The following is a 24188-nucleotide window of genomic DNA, read 5'->3' as shown; positions in this document are numbered from 1 at the left end:
CTAGCCTGGGCAACATAGCAAGACCCTGTCTCTACAAAAAAATTAAAAGATTAGCTGGATGTGGTGGCATGTGCCTGTGGTCCCAGTTACTCAGGGAGGCTGAGGTGGGAGGATCACTTGAGCCCGGGGGATCAAGGCTTCAGCGAGCTATGATGGCACCGCTGCTCTCCCACCTGGGCTACAGAACAAGAACCTGTCTTGAAAAACCAAACCAAGCCAAAAAAACAATATTAATTCTATTGTTAAGTATAGTAGAAAGTTATGCAGTGCCTCCTGTTGCAGACACTGTTTGAGCGCCTGGCTGACTTCATGCATTCAGCCCTTGTGGAACGCCTGAAGAAATAGACCAGGGTTGGAATTAACTTCGCAGTTTACTAGCTGTGAGTCCCCAGGTAACTCGCTTCACCTCTCCGAGCTTCAATTTTCCTGGCTGGAAAATGAGCTAATGCCTACCTTGAGGCTTTGTTGTGAGGACTTTATGAAATGATACAATTATGTTTCTGGAAACAAAGCTGGGGTTCCCCTCTCCCTGCCCCCGCCCCCCTCACCCCACCCCTCTGTTAGAGACCTCCCTCTGTGCAGGGCAAATAAGATACACTCCCTGCCTGAAAAGGGGGCCTGTAGCAAGCGGCAAATGGTAGTCCTTGGAGAATCTGGCCTGCAGATGTGTTTTGTTTAGCTTGCATGGTGGTTTCAAAATTCTTATTTATTTATTTATTTATTTACTTTTTTGAGACACTCTCGCTCAGTCACCCAGCCTGGAGTGCAGCGGCGTGATCTCCGCTCACTGCAAGCTCTGCCTCCTGGGTTCACGCCGTTCTCCTGCCTCAGCCTCCCGAGTAACTGGGACTACAGGTGCCCGCCACCACGCCCAGCTAATTTTTTTTGTATTTTTTTAGTAGAGACAGGGTTTCACCGTGTTAGCCAGGATGGTCGTGATCTCCTGACCTCGGGATCCGCCCTCCTCGGCCTCCCAAAGTGCTGGGATTACAGGTGTGAGCCACCGCGCCCGGCCCAAAATTCTTAAATTTGGGCTGAGTTTTAAAAATCAGGAGATTTCATGTTAAAATATCAAGGTTTTGCAGAAACAGAAAAAGAAATATGGCATTTTCTCACTTATAAGTGGGAGCTAATCACTGGGTACACATGGACATAAAGACGGGAACAACAGACATTGGGGACTGCAAGAGCAGGGAAGGAGGAAGGCAAGGGTTGAAAAACCACCTATCAGGTACTATGTTCAGGGTTTGGGTGATGGGATCAACTGAAGCCCAACCTCAGCATCATGCAATGCACCCATGTAATGAATCTGCACGTGTACCCCTGAATCTAAAAAAAAAAAAATACAAGAAATCAAAAATCAAGGTTTTTGGCTTTTCATGACAAAGCAGAGATCTGGCCACACTGGGCCCATGTTCCCGCATGGCAACAACAGGCTGAAACACTTGAGTTCACAGCCCCCTGCTCACACCACAGCAAAGTGCACTGGGTGGCACAATCGAGTCTCCCGGAAGTGGCTTCAGGCAGGAGGGGCCAGTCCCAGTGGGAGGTATAGGATAGAAGAGGCTTCACAGAAGAGACCCCTGAGCTGAGTTTTTCAATACTCATGCAGCATTCACCAGACAGATTGGCAGTGGGTGAGGAAGGCTATTTCAGGCACGGGGAACAGAACAAGCAAAGGCCAGGAGGGGCCGACACACGAAGCACATTTAGGAAAATCTAAGCAACTTGGTGTGATTTGAGAGTGAGCGCCTCGGTGGGAGTTGTGCCTGGGTCTCTGATCTCTCTTCTCCTCCCACGGTGTCTGGGGTTGGAGGCTGGTGGTAGCAGCTATCTGTCTATCACTGGGATGCATTTATCTTCTAAGAGAGAGGAGATGGAGTAGGAACCATCCAAAACCCCCTTCCTTGATGCCAGTGCTCGCTGCACTCCCAGCCCAACACAAAGCCATCAGATCTCAGATCTGCAAGAAACCAGCATGGACAAAAGTGGTTTGTGCACAGGGAAGGGGTGACCTCAACCTGGCTCCTTACACATTCACCGGATTGGCTGAGCAGGGATGGGCACGTCAACCGCATGCCCCAATGGCTCCTGTTCTCTCTCTCCTGTTTGCTGTGGGGGAGCCTTGTGAAGGGCCTGTCTCCACATCTTCACCTCCCACTCACCGTCCAGCCCCCTCCAATCTGGCTCCCACCCCCTCACTCCACGAAGCAGCTCTCGGCAGCCTGGCACGGCACCCACCTGCCTCCCGAATTGCTCTCTCTTCGGCTCCCACAGCCACTTCTCCTGGTCCTGTGTGCCGACGCCGTCTCTGGTTTCCTACAGGGCTGTCTTCCCTTCTATGATGTGCAGCTCCTCATCCTCCAGGGCCACGTGGCCGAGGGCCCCCATATTAGAAGAACCCGCTCCGCCCCACCTGATGCCATATGCAGTTGCTTCCTTGGTGTTTCTACTTGGATTCTCAAAGGCACCTCAGATCAATATGTCCAAGACTCATTCATGATATTCACGCCCCCAAACGCAGTCTTATTTCCATCTCTCCCTCCATAAGTGGCTCTGCTTGTGCAAGCTGGAAACCTGCAGTCCTGACAGATGCCGCTGCTTCTTCACCACCCATGACCCTCCCGCTCACCACAAGCCCAGGGCCTTCTCTTTATGTCTCCTTCCTTTTTCTCTGCCTCCACTTCCATCGTCCTAGTCTGTGGCTGCAACAGGACTTACCTGGGTGAATCCAGCAACTTTCTTCACGATCTTTGCACACCCATTTTTGTCCCCTCTAATCTACTCTCACCCCAGAAGCTGCAATGCCTCCTCAATATGCTAACGTCATCAGGGTAACAGGACTCCCATCTTTCTGCCTAAAACACTGGAGTGGTTTCCCATGGCTCTCAGGACAAAGACCCAATTCCTCATCATAACTTCAGAGTCCCACCATGTACCCCGGGCCCCTTGCCCTGCACGCAGCATCTCCTGATCATACACAGCTCCCCAGCCCGGCCATGTTCCAGCCTGTGCAGCTCTGACCCACTCTTCTCTCTGCTGGAGTGCTGCCTGACACCTTCCCCACCGTCTCCTCCACCGAGCTAGGCAGCATCACGCCTCAGGTATCCTCACGTCTGTTCTCCCTCCTGGCGTCGTCTGGGTGCTGAAAGGGACTTCTGAGACAAGTCCGGTCTGGAGGTTTCGTGCTGTCGGTAGGGCCTTTATGGGTGGAGGGACTCCTTAGGGGTTGTCAAAGTTGGGGATGGGGTTTTGAGATGGGGACCACCACCATGCCAGTGATTATTTGTATTGCCAGGTAATCATTGCTAACCCATGCGATTCTAGAAATAACCAAAGTGTAACTTCAAGGTGTTAATATCTAGAGGTCTCTTTTTTTTTTTTTTTTTTTTTTTAAGACAGAGTCTCGTTCTGTTGCCAGGCTGGAGTGCAGTGGCGTGATCTTGGCTCACTGCAACCTCTGCCTCCCCGGTTTAAGCGATTCTCCTGCCTCAGCCTCCCTAGTAGCTGAGATTACAGGCACACGCCACCATGCCTGGCTAATTTTTTTGTATTTTTAGTAGAGACGGGGTTTCACCTTGTTGGTCAGGCTGGTCTTGAACTCCTGACCTTGTGATCCACTCGCCTCAGCCTCCCAAAGTGCTGGGATTACAGGCGTGAGCCATCGCGCCCGGCCGAGGTCTCTTTTTAAAACCCAGTATTGGAGAAACGGGAGACAAAACTGTAAATTACACGTAAAGATCAAGCTAAGGCACTGACATGCGCATGGCTTTATCTCCTTCTGTGTTATTTTCCAAATGTTTTATATCATGATGATATTTACTCAGAAAATGGGAAAAGAAAAAAAAAAGTCCTTCTTAAAAACCCATTTATTTCCCCCTAACTTGCAATGACCCTTTTTACGTGATGTTATGGAATCTTAATTTACTACCTGCAGTCATTTATTTGCCCAAAATTCCTTTTAATTCCATTTTTCATTCCATCGTGAATTGCTTATTTAAAAATCAATATGTTCTTTGTCCTCTGCGACTGTTTCTTAGATGTCTAGCCTCTGAGACATGTTCAATCACAGCTCCATCTCATCCATCTGTCTTCACTGCTTGAAGTTTATTTCTCGGTAACACCTTGCACGCCATCACCCAGTGTTGGGGTCCTTTGAAATCGCCGTTCATTCTTGAGAGGAACGCGATGCCCAGAAACTGGAGATGGCACCGTGGAGATTCAGAGCCTTCACGCGGCTCATGTGATCGGATCGTCAGCCAGCACCCATACACGGGGAGGTGAAAACACGAGCTGGTCCTTGAAGTGAAAAAATTATCAAAGGATGGTGGGAGGAACATCTGAAAGGAACATCTGGAAGGAATCTGGAAGGAATGTTCACTCCCTGAACTTTCATGCTTTCTTTTAAATATCTGCCAGCTGGAGGGAGCTTCAGAGGCGGGAAGGAGGTGGCTGGCTCTTTGATCATGGCCATTTGCCACCAGGACCATGGGGAGAGGATGGGAAGCCTGGGCTGGGCTGAGCCCCTCACCTGGCCAAAGCCTGGGCCCAGCAGCGCTGGCCTCACCTGGAAGCCTACTCAAAATGCAGAATCTCAGACCCCACCTTAGACCTGCTGAATCAGAGGCTTTATGTGAACAAGCTTCTCGGGTGATCTTGGAGCACCGTTAAATTTGCGAAGTACTGGGCTGGAGGATAGAGCAGGTGAAGCCCCAGTCATAGGGTCAGGAGGTGGATGTGGCCAGCCAAGGCCAGAGGAGAGAAAAGGGCCTTACAGAACAGTGCTACTCAAAGTGTGGTCCCTGGACCATTGCCCGTTTGCAAACATCCTTCATGATGTAAGGACAGAAATTGAGATAAATGGAAGCTTTCATAACAAATTGACATTGCTGGACACTCATGCTTGCCTTTTCTATGCATTTTTTTCATTTCATTTTCATTTTTTATGAAAAAATTGGTTCAAGACAGATTGAAAATTAAGTGGGAGCCAGGCATGTTGGCACACACTTATAATTCCAGCTGCTCAGGAGGCCGAGGTGGGTGGAGGATCACTTGAGCCCATGAATTGGAGGCTTCAGTGAGTTATGATTGCTCCACCGCACTCCAGGCTGGGCAATAGGGCAAGACCCCATGTCTAAAAAAGAGAAGAAAATTAAGGGGGTGGGGGGAGTCTTAGTCCTTTATTACAGATAGTTGCAGAAGCACAGCATGTAGGCTATTAATTCATACAAGGCAGTGGCTGGATATTTGGGAAACAGAGCCAGTCTGGGGCCAGAGAGAGAGGGGCTGGCCTTGAGGATGGCACAGATGGAACCATATAGGGTGGAGAACATGGCGGGGAATGACAGCCTGGAGCAGGGGCAGTGGAGGCTGGGGAGGCCCCAGGGCACATGACACCCACCCCTGCCACAGCAGAGATGGGGCCTGGTAGGCCCCCTGATAACACCCCTGGCTATTGTGGCCACATTCGGCCCTGGAATCAGGCCAGCAGGTACAGTGTGGCCTCCTAGTGATATATCAGTTCTGGTCCTCCCCAAAACCCTCCCTCAGTGTCCTCAGAGTCTCCCAGCTCCATCACTTGCCTTCATCCACCTTTTCTCTTAAAAAGAGAAAACACCCAGCCTCCATCAGACTCCAGACTATGGTGGGCTATTGGGGACAGTGACTGTGACATGGCACAGTCACCTCCAACACCTCTGCAGCAGTTCTGGCAAAGCCAGTGATGGAGGGTCCCCAGCCCCACTTTCCATGAGGACCTCACAGTGCAAGCCTGCCTGGGGTGGGTCTGATCAGGAATCCCCTGCCTGCTGGGAGTCGGCAGGGTACCGTGGAAACTTGCTGTAGCTCCAGGGACCATAAACCCAAGCTCAGATCCCAGCCCTGCCACAAGCCAGCTGCAGGGTTGGAGCTACCAGGACTGCTCACGAAGGCCCATTGTGCAAATCTCCTCCCAGCTCCACATTCAGTGATGTCATAGAGGTCCCTTCAGTTCGGCCACGGTTTTACCCCATGGCAGTTCACAAACACTGAAACAGGGCTCTGTTTTGTATTGGACAGCCAGGCTACCAAGAAACTGGGCAAAAGTTACAAATCTGTCTTCGCTTCAACTTTCCCATCTGCAAAATAGGGCTGGTGCTGTTCACGTCTGAACAGGTGCCTTTGTCACTGTCACTTTCCCTGGGGCTCTTCCATCTTTCTAGGCACCACAGCATCTACTCACACTTAGCTCCTGCTCTGAAGTTCCTTGTCCCCAGTTTGGGGGACTCTGTCTCTTCTGGGGCAAAGGGCAGTGCCGTGACCTCCTGTGGGTTTTGCCTGCCCTGAATCCAGAGGTTTTCGATACCTTTGAAGCCCTTCCTCTGCTTCTTGCAAAATATCCCTTTCCTGAGGCAATGACAGCGACAGCTGTAAATGCTGGAATGGAGGAAAGGAGTGTGTGTTTGGGGAGGGGGCACCGGATAGTGCATTACAGTAGTTCATACCTTCCACCTCTGGAACTGGGAGGTGGGGCTGAATATGCAGTCACAGGGTGACAGGACCAGAAAGACCGCAGAGGTAAGGATGACAATGGTGACAACAGTAATAATAATATGGTGATAATAATGGCAAGCACCAGGCAGTGTTCTCAGTACTGTTCTAAATAGCTTGAGCTTTACATTTATTTATTGTTTTATTTATTTGAGAGAGGGTGTCGCTCTGTCACCCAGGCTGGAGTGCAGTGGTGCAATCATAGCTCATTGCAGCAGCCTTGGGTGATCCTCCCACCTCAGCCTCCCGAGTAGTTGGGACTACAGGCATGAGCCTTAGCACCTGGATAATTTTGTTTTGTTTTGTTTTTGGTAGAGACTAGATCTCCCTATATTGTCCAGCATGCTTTGCATTGTTAATTAGTTTAATCCTTATAACAACCAGAAGAATAGGTATATTATGTGCCCATTTATCAGATGAGAAAATCAAGACTTGTCCAGGCACAGGGCTGGTGAGTAGTGGAGCCACTGCCCCAACCCCTGGAGGGATGTGACACATCTGGGGTGCCCGGTTCCACCTGATGCCAGTTCTGAGCACTGTTTCACACCAAGCATCCCCATCAGCCCTTCAAGGACCTTATTTAGATTTATGGGTGTGTTAGTCTGTTTCACATTGCCATAAAAGAATACCTGAGGCTGGGTAATTTATAAGGAAGAGAGGTTGATGTGGCTTGTGTTTCTGCAGGCTCTACAAGAAGCATGGTGCCAGCATCTGCTCAGCTTCTGGTGAGGCCTCAGGAAGCTTTTACTTATGATAGAAGGGGAGCAGGTACATCACACAATGAGCAAAGGAGCAAGAGAGAGGTGGAGATGCCAGGCTCCTTTAAACAACCAGCTCTCTCCTGAACTAATGAGAACTCACTTATTACCAAGCCATTCATGAGGGACCAAAATACCTCCCACCAGGCCCCACCTCCAACATTGGGGATCACATTTCAGCATAAGATTTAGAGGGGACAAATATCCAAACCATATCAGTGGATGTTTCTTACACCATCACCATCTTATGAAAAAAGCAAATCTGGTTGGGTGCGATGGCTCATGACTGTAATCCTAGCACTTTAGGAGGCTGAGGCAGGAGGATCACTTGAAGCCAGGAGGTGGAGGCTGCAGTGATCTATGATTGTACCACTGCACACAAGCCTGGGTGACAGAGTGAAACCCTGTCAAAAGAAAAAAAAAAGTAAATCTGTCTTCATGTCTTCAGAAAATGCATAATGTTTCCTGCAGGAAATTGCAGTTCAAATCAAAGGAAATTGTCACGTAGTGACATTTACCATTGCTCCTTTTTCAACAGGGAGCCCAGCATTGCTGATGACCCTTGGCTACCTCCCCTGTGGGCTGCTCTTAGCTTCAAACTGTTTTTCCTCCCTCCCTCACCTCCCTTCCTCCTTCCCTCTCTCCCTTCCTTTTTTTTTTTTTTTTTTTTCCTTGAGACGGGTTCTCCCTCTGTCACCCAGGCTGGAGTGCAATGGTGCAATCTCGGCTCACTGCAACCTCCACCTCCTGGGTTCAGGTGATTCTCCTGCCTCAGCCTCCAGAGTAGCTGGGATTATAGGCGCCCGCCACCACGCCTGGCTAATTTTTGTATTTTTTCTTGCATTATTTACAATACTTTGTGCCACATACTGTGCCAGACTCTGAGGCTACAAGCATAGAATGAGAGAAACCCCATCCTTCTCTCTGAGTTGAAAATGTATTAAGGGGGCCGGGTACAGTGGCTCACGCCTGTAATCCCAGCTCTTTGGAAGGCCAAGGTGGGAGAATCACTTGAAGCCAGGAGTTCGAGACCAGCCTGGGCAATATAGTGAGACCCTGTTTTTACAAAAAATGAAAGAATTAGCTGGGGGTGGTGGTGTGTGCCTGTAGTCCCGGCTGCTTGGAAGGCTGTGGTGGGAGGATTGCTTGAGCCCAGAAGGTCGAGGTTATAGTGAGATATGATTGTGCCACTGCACTCCAGCCTGGGTGACAGAGTGAGATTTTGGCTCAAAGAAAGAAAAGAAAAAGAAAAGTATTAGGGAAGGCAGACTATCAGACTATTAGAGAGGTTTAAAGATAGCAGTAGTGAACATGCTCTGAGCCTATCTTCTGTGGCAGGTCCTGGGCTTGAGTCCTTACAACAACCAGGGAGGCAGTGGCAGTGGTCGTTACTGTTGTGAAATGACCACCGGTATTATGCCCAGTGCACACATAAGAAAACTGAGATTCAGAGCGGCCCAGTGAGCTGCACAGGGTCATGCTGCCTGTTAATCGCAGAGCTGAGCTCAACCATGATTCCTCCTCACTCCAGGGCCCAAGGTCTCATTGTGCCCAAAGCCTACCCTTGTCCCCTCCGTGTTTCCTGCCAGGGAGCCCCGCCATTGGGGCCACTCAGCCCTTGACCAGAACCACTGCCAAGCCCTCGTCAGGCCCAGAGGGCGGCCAAGACCCTGCAGATTCTGCAGATTCCGTGTCTTGCTTGCTGAATCTGGTGGAGAGTCTCAAGTCTGTGCAAGGAAACCAGCTCTTTCCAGAATGGCAACACTGCGTCATAGAAAGATGGGCAAGCCTAGTCTTGGAGCTCAGCTTCCTCTCTTAGATATGAGCAGGTCAGCAGCGCTCTTCACAGTAGGAAAGACATAAAATCAACCTAAATGTCCATCAGTGGTAGACTGCATAAAGAAAATGTGGTACATACACACCATGGAATACTACACAGCCAGAAAAAAGAATGAGATCATGTCCTTTGCAGCAACATGGATGGAGCCTGGAGGCCATTATCCTTAGCAAACCAACACAGGAACAGAAAACCAAATACTGCATGTTCTTACATATAAGTGAGAGCTAAATGATGAGAACACATGGACACATAGAGGGAACAACAGACACCAGGGCCTACTTGAAGGTGGAGGGTGGGAAGAGGGAGGAGACCAAAAAGCCATCTATCAGGTACTATGCTCATTACCTGGGTGACAAAATAATCTGTACACCAAACCCCCGTGACATGCAATTTACCTCTGTAACAAACCTGCACACGTACCCTGAATCTAAAATGCAAGTTAAAAAGAATTAAAAGCTGGCCGGGTGCGGTGGCTCACACCTGTAATCCCAGCATTTTGGGAGGCCAAGGTAGGTGGATCAGTTGAAGTCAGGAGTTTGAGACCAGCCTGGGCAGCATGGTGAAACCCCGTCTCTACTAAAACCACAAAAAGTAGCCGGGTGTGATGGTGCACGACCGTAGTCCCAGCTACTAGGGAGGCTGAGGCGGAAGAATCCGGGAGGCGGAGGTTGCAGTGAGCTGAGATCGCACCACTTCACTCCAGCCTGGGTGAGAGAGTAAGACTCTGTCTCAAAAATAAATACATAAAAACAAATTAAAACAACAACAACAACAAAGACAAAATAAAAAGGAAGCGAGCAGGTCCTATGGCCTTCATGATGCAGCTCAAACGGTACCACCCCGAGAAGCCTCCGCTGGTCCCTGCACCAGTGGTTTTCAACCCAGGCTGCACATTCCAGCCCTGCTCCCCACTCCCTGTAATTAAAAACTCCCGTGGTGGCTTTACTGTGCAGCCAAGCTGAGAACCACTGGGCTTGACCAGGCATTAACACGCTATCCACGCAGGCCGAATCCCGCCCACCACCTGCTGCTGTCCACACCCATTTGTTTCTATCTCGTCTACGTCTACTTTCACGGCAGGGGCAGAGTTGAGTAGTTGTGAGAGAGAACATATGGCTTGCAAAGCCTCACATATTTACTATCTGAGGCTTTACAGCAAACGTTCACCAACCCCTGGACTAGATAGTTATTGGCCCTGCCAACCCTCTTCATATCCTCCTGGCCTGAAACTTAGCACATGAAGCCACGTTATTTGTGTATGGGTAAAACCAACAGGAGATTCTTGAGGGCAGGGGTCTTTCTGGGTGGTCCCTGTGGTCCCCAAGCCCAGCACAAGGCCTGGCTCTCTCCTTGGCAGGTGTTACTGGGTATGTCAGCTGTTGAGTGGAGGTCTCTGGGCAACAAGGCTTGGGTGATGAGGGAGGGAAGGTATTGTGCCAGGCTGGACTGACTATCTCCTTAGACATCAGCCCCTTTGCTCATAGGGCCCCACTTCCCAAGGCTGAGGCTCCCAGCAGAAGCCAAGCAGGTGCCCAGCTTGAGGCCTGGAGGAAGATGAGACTTCAGAGAAGAAACCAGGAGAGACCAGGCATGGTGGCTCACGCCTGTAATCCCAGCACATTGGGAGGCTGAGGCGGGTGGATCACCTGAGGTCAGGAGTTTGAGACCAGCCTGGTCAACATGGCAAAACCCCATCTCTACTAAAAATATTTAAAAAATTAACCAAACATGGTGGCACACACCTGTAATTCCAGATACTTGGGAGGCTGAGGCAGGAGAATTGCCTGAACCCAGGAGGTGGAAGTTGCAGTGAGCCAAGATCACACCACTGCATGCCAGCCTGGGCGACAGAGCGAGACTCCGTCTCAACAACAACAACAACGAAAAGAAACCAGGAGAATTGGGAGCTGAGGATGGATGGAGGGGTTGGTTCAAGGTCAAGGCTGTGAAAAGCAGGAGGATGTTGGAAGCCCTTTATGCAATAGGAGAGGCCTCTGTTGACCTAGAGGTGCTGGATGTGGCCAGGGAGGTGGTGTTCCGGGATGAGGAGGGGCTGTTACCTGGTCCACTCTCCTAACCAATGTTTGAGTCCAGTTCTGACTTCGTGACTGGTGATACTCTAGTCCTGAGCACCTCTGCTGATGGAAACTCACCACATGCACCATTATTTGGAAGAGTCAACAAAAATGAGGAAACACCTAAATGTCTACCAATGGGGGTATTGAATATTAATTACTTTTTTATATACAGCTATAAGAAAAAAAGGTGGGTGAGATCTAGGTGTACTCAAATGAAAAAGTTCTGGATAGGTAAAAAGAAAATCAGTTTCAAAAATATGTTTAATTTGAGTCTATTTGTGTAGAAAAAGTGTTAATTCTGAAAAAAATAAATACCAAACTGCTAACAATGTTGATCCCATTACATGGAGATGTGATTATAGGGGGATTTTTTCTGTCTCTAAGGTGTTGGAGATTTTTTTGTTTTCGAAACAAGCTTGTTTTATCAGGAAAATAGCCAAGATATTTTTATTAAAAGACTTTTTTGGGCCGGGCGTGGTGGTTCACGCCTGTAATTCCAACACTTTGGGAGGCCAAGGTGGGTGGATCACCTGAGGTCAGGAGTTCGAGACCAGCCTGGGCAACATGGTGAGACCCCCATCTCTACTAAAAATACAAAATTAGCCAGGTGTGGTGGCACATGCCTGTGATCCCAGCTCCTCGGGAGGCTGAGGCAGGAGAATTGCTTGAACCCAAGAGGAGGAGGTTGTGGTGAGCTGAGATCGCACCACTGCACTCCAGCCTGGACAACAGAGTGAGACTCCATCTAAAAAAAAAAAAAGAAAAACTTAAAAAAAAAGACATTATCCTTTTGTTGAACTGAAATTTGCCTTTCTATGGCATCAACACTCATTCCTTTGGTTTGGTGCCTAGGGCCACTCAGGCCACAGGAGATGCTTATAAGCAGAAAAAGTTCAGAGTATGTTCCCTGGGAAGTACAGGCCTAGCCCCTTGGTGCAGACAGTCCTTGTGTAGTGTTATTCAATGCCTGATCTTTTTTACTTTTTGAGACAGGGTATCACTCTGTTACCCAGGCTGAAGCACAGTGATGAGATCATGGCTCACCGTAGCCTCTGTCTCCTGGGCTCAAATGATCCTCCCAACTCAGCTTCTTAGGTAGCTGGGACCACAGGAACACATCACCACACTCAGCTAGTATTTATAGAGACGGGATTTCACCATGTTGCCCAGGCTGGTCTCGAACTCTTGGGCTCAAGCAATCTGCCCACTGCAGCCTCCCAAAGCACTGGGATTATAGGCATGAGCCACCACACCCAGCCTCGCCTGCCATTTTCTAACTAGGGTGCAAGCTTGTCTTCCCTACTAGGCCAGAAGGACTCTGAGGGCAGAGGTTACGAAAGAGACATTTCTGTCCACACAGCATCTGGTGCCAACAGAGAAGGTCCTCAGGAAGTTCCTGGTGAATGAGCAAATGAATGAATGAATGATTGGTGATTATCAATATATGAGTATCTCTCTCCCTTCTACTAAGGACACTTTGGCATTGCTAGCTTGTCACTCTCACCTTCCCCCATCTTCTCCTCCAGCTCAGGCTTCCTGGATGTGCAACTAGGAATAAGAGGTGATGGGAAGAGTCAGGGAACAGAGATAGGGCATTTGTTTTGGAAAGGATTGAGCCTTCCTTGCATGACAGAAGAGGAGATAGCAGTGGAAAGACAGGGAGGGTGGGGAAAAGGGGACATGCCCCACCAAGGACACTGAAGAGAGTTTAGGGGAAGTGTTGAAAATGAGACAAAGACAGGGTGAGAGAGATTTTAGGACAGCTGCAAGACAAGTGAGAGAAAAGAGAGGGATGGAGGAAAGATGTCAAGCTGTGTGGATTGGAGCACCCACTGTGTGCTTTAGGAGAGACAATAATGATTGGTTTTTTTTTTTTTTTTTTCTCAGACGGGGTCTCCCTTGTTGCTTGGGCTGGAGTGCAGTGGTATAATCATAGCTCACTGCAACCTCTATCTCCTGGGCTCAAGCGATCCTCCCACCTCAGCCGAGACTGTAGCTGAGACCAGAGGCACACATCACCACACCACATGTGCTGGCTTATTTTTTAATTTTTTCTAGAGATGGCGTTCTTGCTATGTTGCCCAGGCTGGAGTGCAGTGGTGTAATCATGGCTCACTGCAGCCTTGATCTCCTGGGCTCAAGCAATCCTCCTGCCTCAGCCTCCTGAGTGGCTGGGACTAGAAGCACACACCACCACTCCGGCATGCACTGGCTTCTTTTTTGATGTTTTCTAGAGATGAGGGTCTTGCTATGTTGCCTGGGCTGGTCTTGAACTCCTGACCTCAAGTGATCCTCCTGCCTCGGCCTCCCAAAATGCTAGGAAAACAGATATGAGCCACCATGCCTAGCCTGGAGTTGTTCTTACTTGAGAGGACTAGATTGTGTTTCTCTAATGTGATGCCCATTTGGACAGGACCGTGTGGAACTCTGGAATTTACTTGGGTTACAAATGCATGTGTGCAATGAGGGAACATGACCCCACCGGTTCTCGGGCCCAGCCATCAGTGGGATGCAGGTGAAGGTCTAAGTTTGGAGCTGTGTCAGAGGCCATGCACCTGCCTCCACTGTCCAGGTCCTCAACAGCCTCTGCTCCATGCTTCTCCTCTGCTGCCACCCTGCAGAGGCTGCTCGCTCTGGGACCACCACAACCCTGAGATGACAGAGGAGAGAGAAACCACACTGAGAAGCTCTTGCAATTGTTGGTGGGGAAGAACACTGTACCAGAATTTGGGAGACTGGGGCTTTGATAGTACACAGAATTATCTTTAGGAAGTGTTTTATTGGGAGGCCGAGGTGGGCGGATCAGTTGAGGCCAAGAGTTTGAGACCAGACTGGCCAACATGGTGAAACCCTGTCTCTAATAAAAGTACAAAAATTAGCTGGGCGCAGTGGCAGGTACCTGTAATCCCAGCTACTCGGGAGGCTGAGGCAGGAGAATCGCTTGAGCCTGGGAGGTGGAGGGTGCAGTGAGCCGAGACCGTGCCACTGCACTCCAGCCTGGGCAACAGAGCGAGACTCCATGTCAAAAAAAAAAAAAAAAAAAAAGATGTGTTTTAATGTAGTTAAGAAATGCTTCCCAGAGCTGAGCACAGTGGCTCATGCCTATAATCCCAGAGTTTTGGGAGGCAGACGCAGGAGGATCCCTTGAAGCCGGGAGTTTGAGATCAGCCTGGCCAACACGACAAGACCCCATCTCTATAGAAAAATTTAAAAATTAGCTGGATGTGGTAACACACACTTGTAGTCCCACCTACTTGGAAAGCTAAGGCAGGAGGATTGCTTAAGCCGAGGATGTTGGAGGCTGCAGCAAGCTCCGATTGTGCTACTACACTCCAGCCTGGGCGACAGAGTGAGACCTTGTCTCTGGGGTGGGCCGGGGGGAGGGAAATGCTGCTTAGCGAATAAGAGCCTGTTGCCCCCCATCAGAAAATAAAGTTAGCAAAAAGAAGCCTCCGGAGTTAATTCCCTATATTCATTATGTAGGGATAATCGCCATTAACTTTTTGGTGTGTATTCTGCCAAAATAATTTCTGTGCATTTCAATGTATAATTCTGAAAACAAATGGAACTGTAAACATCTTTTGATATATACCATTCGCAAATAATTTATTTTCCTCTTTTTGACAGAATGATGGGTTTGCCTTCCTATTCTGCCTCTAACTGATTAGTTGCATGACACTGGGTTGGTCACATCACCTCCAAAAGCCTCAGTTTCTTCATTAATAGAATGGGAATAATGATGCCCATCTCACAAGGTTGTGGTCAAAATCCCCCAGGGCAGCAGGTGGAAAGTTACTTTGCAAAATATTCTCCAGAGGGGGGAAGATTGCACTTTTTCAGGTTTTGGGTCTCTGCCCACTCATCCTTCTCTTTCCTACCTAGGATTTTGTTTTTGTTTTTTTTTCTTTCCAGGATGGAGAAGAGGGACGGGAGTGAGGAGGACTTTCACTTAGACTGCCGCCACGAGAGATACCCTGCCCGTAAGTGGCCTGTTTGTGGGTACCTGCTACGACAGATTCATGGGCTGCCAGAGGAGAAAGAATCCCTGGAGAAGAGTCAGGCCAGCCCCCACCCCCCACTGCACCCTGCATTCTCCCACAAACACGTTACAGATGAGGAAACTGAGTCTGGTGTCTCAGGGTAGCAAGCCCCTGCACGCAGCTCTCCCCACAGCCTTCCCAGTCGGGATGGGATGCTAAGAAAGGGAGGAAGAGACTGGAGTTCCAGGCAGGCAGGGAAAACCCAGCTCAAGGCCAGGCCTGGGTTAGCCACTGGCCTGAAGGAGGACAGTCCTGGCTAGAAGGAGCCGAGGCAGGGAGGTGACCGTGGACAGGAGTCGTTTGAGCTGTGGATACTCTTGGCAGCTTAGGTGCATTCACTTCAAACACTTTGCTGTGGGGCACACCATGAGGCAGAATCTAGGGCACTGCTCAGAAAACAAATGTCAGGATCAGAAAGCAAAGCAGAGAAGAACCAAGGTAAGATTAAAGTTAAAATGGTCAGATCTTGGCTGAGCCTGCTGTAATGCCCACCACATGTTCCCCACCCCATCCCACTCTGTACTAAGGGCTTTTCATGCCTGATCTCGTATCCTTGCTTACCCCCAGTCCCTACAGCTGGGACTGTTGCCTAGACTTTGCATATGAGGAAATTAAGGCTCAGAGAGGTGGAGTAACTTGCCCAAGGTCACATAGCTTAGCTAATCACTGGCAGAGGAGTCACAGCAGACACTGTCAGTGCCCTGGCCACCTCTCTCAGACCTTTAGGAAGCTCCAGTGGCATCTATCTGTATCTGCATCTCTGTGCCTGGAGGCTTCCCCACCTCCAGCCATAGAAGGCTAGAAGTGCCAGGGAAGTTGGTGTATAGATACCCCAGCTCCCTCACCCTGGAGTGGGATCCCCCTGAGGCATAAAGAGTCAATGATCATCAGGTTTAGTGGCTCTCCCCTCCCATCCCTGTCCCACTTTTCCTCTCTGCCCAATTTCCCTGTACCTGGTAAATATATCATGGGCACTGAAATTCTTACCTGTGGGTCTGCTGCTGGGGAATCCAAACTAAGAAGGCAGAGATTTAAACACAGGTCTGTCTGATTCCAAATCCTGTGATCCTAGTAACTGAATGAGAAATGGCTCTGCTAGTGGGGAGGAGACAGTGGTGAACCAAGACGCTTGGGAGGAGGCCTTGTTGGAGAAGAGGAGAGGGAAAAGAGCCCAAATTTGGCCTGTGAGGGACAGGAGATGGTGCTGAAGTGAACCGTGGGCTCACACGTCATGGTTTCATGTCTGTGCTAGCTTGGAGGGCTTCCTGGAAGAGGGGATCAGAAACCAGGGGATGGATGTGTTTGGAGAACTCCTGCTGCAGGGACAACAGAGTGAAGAAATCATCAGAGACGGGCTCGGGAAGCACACAGCAGGGATAGAGGTTGAGAATCCTGGTGCATTCCAGAATGTCCTCAGCTCCCTTATTTGGGAGTGAGCCTCCCCAGGCTCCCTGCAGAATAGGCGGGAAACCCTGGGTGGAAAGAGGCCTTGGGGCTTGTCTTAGGGGCATCTGGGGGCCTGGGTGGAGGTCCCTACCACTGGAAGAGTCAAGGCACTGTGGCCCGAAAAGCAAGCCCTGGAATTAAGAATGAGAGTTCTCAGGGTCAGAGGAAATGGCACCCCACCCCCAATCCCAGTGCCCACAGCCCTCCCCCCACTCCCAATCCCAGTGCCCACAGCCCTCCTCCCACCCCCAATCCCAGTGCCCACAGCCTTCCCCCTACCCCCAATCCCAGCCCCACTGCCCTCCCCCCACCCCAATCCCAGTGCCCACAGCCCTCCCCCCACCCCCAATCCCAGTGCCCACAGCCTTCCCCCTACCCCCAATCCCAGCCCCACTGCCCTCCCCCGACCCCCAAACTCAGATCCACAGCCTTCCACCCACCCCCAGTCTCAGCCCCACTGCCCCCCACCCCCAATCTCAGCCCCACAGCCCTCCCCCTGCTCCCAATCTCAACCCCACTGCCCTCCCCCACGCCCCCAACCCCAGCTGCCACAGCCCTCCCCCACCCCCAATCCCAGTACTCACAGCCCTCCCCTGGCACCCAATCCCAACCTCCACAGCGCTCCCGTGCCCCCAATCCCAGCCCCCCGTAGCACTCCCCCAGCCTCCAATTCCAGTCCCCAAAGCCCTCCTCCACCCCCAATCCCAGTCCCTGCAGCCCTCCCCCGTCCCCAATCCCAGTACATGCAGCCCTCCCCCCACCCCCAATCTCAGTCTCCACAGCCCTCCTCTCCACCCCCAATCCCAGCCTCTGCAGCCCTCTCCCTACCCCCAATCTCAGCCCCCACATCCATCCCCTGCCCTGATGCCTAGTGCCCCCTCAAGCAGCATCTCCTTGTGAAAGAATCATCAGACCCATTTGATAAGGCAACAGTCTGAACAATTTCATCTTTCATTCCTTGGTGAGTGTTTATTGAGCATCTGCTGCACGTCAGCCCTGTGGGTGCTGGAGAGACAGCAGGGAGTCAGGCAAGACAACGGCCCCTGCCTCAGGGACTCACAGTCTGAGGGGAGAGAGAATCATTCAGTAAGTGAGCTCAAAAACAAACAAGGGAGGAAGATGTGGTGATGGGGAGGAAACAGGGCAGGGGCACTCCTTCAGAGTCAGCGCTCTGAGAAACCACGGAGCTGGGACCTAAAGGGTGAGGAGTCAAATGAAGAGCTTTGCAGGCAGAGGGACCTGTGTGTCCGACAGCTGGAAGGAGCCAGACAGTGCTTGTGGAATAGCCAGGAGACCAGGGTGGCTGAGGCAGGGAGGGCAATGGGAGGGCAGGAGAGCTGGAGGGGCCGAGGGTGGCAGGAGGCAGGACAGGGACGGAGTTCACTATGCAGTGGAGGAGAAGTTGATTCTGCAGCAGGGAGCCCGGGGCATTTTAAGCAGGGAGAAGACATGTCCACATTATTTCTCTCTCTCTCTCTCCCTACCTATTTCTTTATCTATCTATCTATCTATCTATCTATCATCTATCTATCTATCTATGTATCTATCTATCTATATCTATCTATCCATCTAATCTATCTATTCATCCATCATCCATTATTCATCTGTCAATCATCTATCCATCAATCATCTATCATCTATAAATCTTACCATCTATCTAATCTATCCATCCATCATCTATCAATCGTGTCATCTATCTACCTATTTATCTATCATCTATCTACAGATCCTATCTATCCTATCTACCATCTATCTATCTATCTATATATCTATATAGATATATATATATATGTCTGCACTGTGGGAAAAGGATCAGAGAAGAGCCAAACTCGAGACCAGGAGACCATCTTGTAATCTACAATATGCACAAAATGTTTTGCTGTTGCAGTCGTTCTTGGGAGACATGATGGTGGCGGCCTGAACTGTGGTGTTGGAGATAAAAGTGGGTAGATCAAGGACCCTCTGCTGGTAGAATTCCCAGAGTGTCTTGGTTTGTGTTTCCCTGGAAGTCTCTTGAGATGAGGATATAACAGCAAGTGCTTTATTTTGATGATTGAACACCCAACTAGGAGTGAGGAAGAGAGACTAAGAAGGGAGACAAAGGCGACCAGTCAAAGGCACAGCGTCGAGCCTGCTGGGGGCTGGGGGCACCGGTGCAGAGCATATGTATCTGAGCCATCCCCCCAGATAGGAAGGCAACTCTCCTGGGCCATTGTTCAAGGGCTGCCGCAGAGAGGGTCGGGTGCATGAGTTATCTGGAGGTAATGGCTCGGGGCATGGGCAGAGGGGCTTGGGGCGCGACGGAGAAAGCCCCCTTGCACAGTTGGGGGTTAGCAGTGTGCACCACCGTGGAGCTGGGGGGACAGCATCAGATAAGTGACTGATTTGAGTGAGGACCGGGGGAGAGGAGGGACCTAGGATATGCACAGAATTTTTGCCCAAGCAGTCAGGGGCATGGGGTCCCTGACTGATGGAAGGATATGGGGAGGGGTCAGTTTGTGAAGGGCAATGTTGCTTTGTCTGTGTGGAGTTTGAGGGGCTCGTGAGGGCCTCCAGGAGGCAGCCAGATCAATGGAGGGGAGCTTAAAAGGGTGGCAGAGAGACAGGCAGGTGCAGTGGTGCATGCCTTAATCCCAGCTCTTTGAGAGGCCAAGGCAGGAGGATCATTTGATGCCAGGAGTTCGAGACCAGCCTGGGCAACATAGCAAGACCCCATCTTGAAAAATAAAAGTTAAAATCAGCTGGGCATGGTGGTGCAAGCCTGTATTCTCAGCTACTCTGGAGGCTGAAGTGGGAGGATTGATTGAGCCCAGGAGTTTGAGGCTGCAGTACAGTATGGGATGGTTGAAGCCCAGAGACTGCAAAGATCATCTGAGGAGAATGTGTAGGGTAGGGAGACACAGTGACACAAAAGGGGCCTAACCTCCTGGGGGTTCAGGGGAGCCAGAGGCCGGTGGGGAAAGAGCTGTGGAAAACTGTCAGTCGCCCCCAGAGACTTTCCAAATCCTGGCTTCTCAGGGAAGAAAAGAGCCTGAGACCCCACAACCTCTGGGCCAGGTGTGCCTTTTATCAGGTAGCTGAGCATTAGCAGGGATGGCCGTCATTCCCTGGGGACAGCGGAGTTGCTGGGAACTCCCACGTCAAACAGCGAATAAGGAAGAGACCCCCTCTATGGTCAGAACTGAGGGAGGGGTCGGGGGAATGTGGGCTGGATGCTGGCATGCGTGAGAGATCCCGTGACTTCAGGGATCCTGAAGCAGGCTGCTTTATTTATTCCACAAATCATTACTAAAGAGACCTCTCTGGCTCCTGGGAGCATGGAGACGAATAAGGCACGTTGCTGGACCCTGTTGACTTCCAAGTCTTGTTGGGGAGACAGACCCAAGCCATTCGTGCACTGTGTGGCCAGAGCTTGAAGGGGGTCAATGCAGGGTGCGGGATAGCAGGGCATGGTGCCTCATCCCACTCAGGATGACATGGGGTGCAGGAAAGGGAAAGCAGGAAGGGGGACTTAGCCAGGGTGATACCCCTTGGCAGGACCTCCAGGGCTATCATGATGATACCTGCATTTGATTACGGAAACAGCCAGCAAGAAGAACTCAGTCCCCTAGATCTAATCACAATATCTCACCTTTGTGCATGTTCTCAGGACTTTGCACTTATTCACTCATTTAACCCTAAATACAGGCCCATTTTACAGACAAGGAAACTGAGGCCCAGGAGGTTAAGACCATGGCTTACTCAATACACAGCTAGAAAGTAGCAAAGCTGGGATTTGAACCCGGCCGGTCTGACCTCATCGCCCACACCCTGGACCGCTAGGTGATGTCAGTCAGCAGCTTCATTGGTTGGGCAGGGTACTGAGGATGTGGGGTGCCTCCAGACATGGCCTCGGTCCTCATGGAGCTCATGGTCTAGAGAAGCAGCCGATCAAATGAGTATGGAAATGATGCCGTCTCAGAATTCGGCCTCTTAGCTGCTAGTGGGTTTTCAGCCAAGAAAATATTTTGGAAATGCCTGGACGAGTTTTGCAATATTTCTGCGGGGAGCAGCTGCTCAGATCCTGCGATGGGCTGACTTGCCGGCAGGAGGAACGGGGGAGGCGGGATGTCAGGGAGCCGGCATTATTAAACACTTACTGTGTGCAGGTCTGTGCTAAGCACTTCTCTGCCATCTCATTTGATGGTTGATCCAGCCCTGAGAAGCAGGGATTCTTCTTCTAGAAATACAGTGCTGTAAGGCAAATCAGCTTTGCTGGGATCTCTGGTTCACTCGGCAATAAAACTCAGCTTGGCATTTAGATCTTGCTCCTTACCCTGGGAGAGAGGCCACTCCTTCTCAGGCTCCCAACCCCGTAGGCCTCTTCCCCATCTCCCATTCTGCCCCAGCCAACCTGACCTTCCTCTTTCTTGAACACGCAAAACTCATTCCCTTGGTAGGACCCTTGCACTTGCTGTTCTCTCTGCCTGGATGCTCTCCCTCTAAATCATGGCGTGGCTGACTTCGTCTCATCTTTAAGTCAGCTGAAAGGCCGCTTCCTCCGAGAAGCCTTCCCTGATCTGCACCAGCTTCCCCAGTCATCCCCATATCACCGGGTTCTCTTTTCTTCCTAGCATTTGTCCCTCTCCGAAATGATCTTTTATGTTCACATGCTTGGTTTTCGTTTTGCTGCCTCTCTCCACCAAGTGCCATGAGAACAGGCGCCTTGTGTGTTTTGTTCCTGTGTATATCCCAAGAGTCTAAACTAGTGTGTGGCACATAATAGGTGCTTAAGTGTTGGCTGTCAACCTCCAAGTTTCTCTCACCACCTCCCATCTGAGAAGCCACTTTTATATTAGCAATTACATAAACTTCTGGTTATCCTAACTGTCCCCAAAGATGTTATTCTGGGGGGCTACTGTGATATGGATTCGGCTATAATTTTTTTTTCCTGAGGAAGTTGCTTTTGAAACCTGCCTTTGGGGCTTTGTGGCGCCACCAGCCAGCTCAGGAGCACATCAGATGTGACATTTGATGGAGGCGATGTTGCCATATGGCCCAGGTGTCTGCATCTTCCTTTCAGGGGCGACTGAGGTTTGCAGTTGATTGCAGCTGTCAAGTTCAATGCCTGAGACAAGGTTTTGATTTTGCCAGGTGTATCTGTAAGGCTGGGCTCCGCGAGAGGCTGTCGCATGCTGGGCGCGGAGGTGGCTTCTGGGAGCTCCATCTAGATGGGTCTGCTGCCCTCAAAATAGCAGAGGGAATTTCAAGAAAGAATTTTTCTGGACCCAGAGCAACTTGGCATTTTTATTAGATCAAAATCAAATCCAATAGAGTCCTGCTTGAGTTGCTTCCTTTATTAAAATGGAAACAGACAGTATTTCTGAAATAAATATCAATGCCAATTTGCGGGGAGCGCAGATGGCACACAGCTTGGAGACATCTGAGACCTCAGCATTGGGGGTCGAGAGATCCAAGCCAACAGGAGCATCAGAGACACATGGAGGGCTCGTTAAAGGATGGACTACAGGGCCCCACCCTCAGAATTTCTGATTCAGGAGGTCTGGCGGGGGACCCAGGGTTCCGCAGCTCTAAGTTCTCCACGATGCTGATGCTGCTGATCTACAGACCAAATTTGCAGTTGTCCTCAACCCTCGGCCAATACCTGTCCCTTTGAAGCTACTGCCAGAAGCCAGTCTGCATTTTGTCGCTTGCTTGGGCTATTCAGCAACTTCTAGATGGAAATTGCTGCTTCTAGGGCCAATTCCTTTCCAATCCATCCTCCGAAGACATAAACTTGATCATGTCTTCCCCAGTCCTTCCTAGCTCTAAAACCTCCTATAACAGCAGCTCTAGTAGGGATCTGGCTCGGTGCCCGCCCCCTTCACAAGTTCCCATGAGGCCTTCTCTCGCCTTCCCCTCCTGCATCATCATTTTTCTTTCCATCACTTGTTCCTCTCTGAGCCCTTCTTTGCTCACTTGTTTTTCTGTTTTTGTTTTGTTTTGTTTTGTTTTTTGAGATAAGGTTGTGCTCTGTCACCCAGGCTGGAGTGCAGTGGTGTGATTATAGTTCACTGCAGCCTTGATATCCTGGGCTCAAGGGATCCTCCCACCTCAGCTTCCTGAGTAGCTGAGATTGCAGGCACATGACATAGACGTGGGTAATTTTTTTTATGTTTCCAATTTTTTTTGTAGAGATGGAGTCTTGCTATGTTGCTCAGGCTGGTCTCGAACTCCTGGCCTCAAGTAATAATCCTCCTGCCTTGGACTCCCAAAGTGATGAGATTACAGGCGTGAGCCGCCAAGCCCAGTTAATTTTTTTTTTTTTTTGGTAGAGATGGGGTCTTGCCCAGGCTGGTCTCGAACTCCTGGCCTCCAGCAATCCTCCCGCTTCAGCCTTTCAAAGTGCTGGGATTACAGGCATGAGACACCACGCCCGGCCTGCTCCCTTGTTTATGTCCAGCCTCTCCTCAGTGAAATGGAAATGTCACCAGCACAGGGACCTTGTTGCTGCATTCACTGTGACATCCCCAGGGCCTAGCACACAGTAGGTCACCAGTATGTTTCTGGTGCATGATTTAGCTCACTTAGTCCTCAGGAGCTGTGTGCTGTGAGTAGTATTTCTATTTTACAAGGGAAAATACTTGGGTTCTGAGAGGTAATGTCACTTGTCCTTTGGGGACAAGCTTGTGACCTTGGGGTCACAAGCCTGTCTGACTCCAAGCTAAAGCTATGACATGGTTCTTCTACTTTATGCCCACTTCTGTCCAAGGCAGTGGTACCACAACCGTGCCTAACCCTAAGAAACACTTGGGGCTGGTGTCAAAATAGACTGCCCTCCAGAGCCCAATTCCTCAGTGTGGGACAGGCAAGGAATCTGTAGCTGAGAAGTGTCATGATAAGGCAGAAACCCTTGGGGTGCATGGGGTTTAGGGGGCCCTGCTGGGCATTCTACACCTGCCACCAAGCAACTTCTGCAGCTGCGATGCTCCATGCCTTACCCCTTCATCCCCATGTGCTCTGCTTTCAGGCCATACCCGTCCACTTGCCTCCCTGAAACCACAATATTGCTAGGTTTTTCACACTTCCTGAAGAACCTCATCCGCCTGCCAAGGACCTATTTCACACCCTGTTCTTTCTGCATGAAATGCTGTGCCCCCTTCCTCCACTGGGCAGAAAACCAACCCTACCAGTGGAATTGGGAGCTTTTGCAAGGGCTTTCAAAATCTAGCTCAGCTGTCTGGGAACGGCCCCCAGCCCCCTCCCCAGCTCCTGGCAGAGGGGAACACGTTCGTCTCCGCCTTTCACTCTCCTGGTGTTTGTCTGTGAGCCAAATTTTTATAATGTCTATGAGCCCAATCTTTGTGTTTTTAAATGTTTTAATTGTTATAGGTTCAGGGGGTACAGGTGCAGGTTTGTTACATGGATGTATTGCATAATGCTCAGGTTGGGCTTCTGATGTGTCTGTCACCTGAATAGTGAACAACGTACCCTGTAGGTAATTTTTCAACCCTTACCC

General features: G+C 50.3%; 1 protein-coding gene across 4 annotated transcripts in view; it reads left to right on the top strand.

Annotated features, from left to right (window-relative positions):
• The window catches only part of GSG1L (GSG1 like), a 278788-nt gene that overhangs the window by 244064 nt on the left and 10536 nt on the right, over positions 1 to 24188 (top strand). For all 4 annotated transcript variants that reach the window (XM_034951145.4, XM_034951144.4, XM_034951146.3 and 1 more), the window contains one exon: positions 15117 to 15184. In XM_034951145.4, the coding sequence (XP_034807036.1) occupies positions 15117 to 15184 (68 nt within the window). The remainder of the gene's footprint in view (positions 1 to 15116; positions 15185 to 24188) is intronic.

Source organism: Pan paniscus, chromosome 18 (genome assembly GCF_029289425.2).
Source record: "Pan paniscus chromosome 18, NHGRI_mPanPan1-v2.0_pri, whole genome shotgun sequence".
NCBI lineage: Eukaryota > Metazoa > Chordata > Mammalia > Primates > Hominidae > Pan > Pan paniscus.
This window is presented reverse-complemented; position numbering and strand designations above follow the sequence as displayed.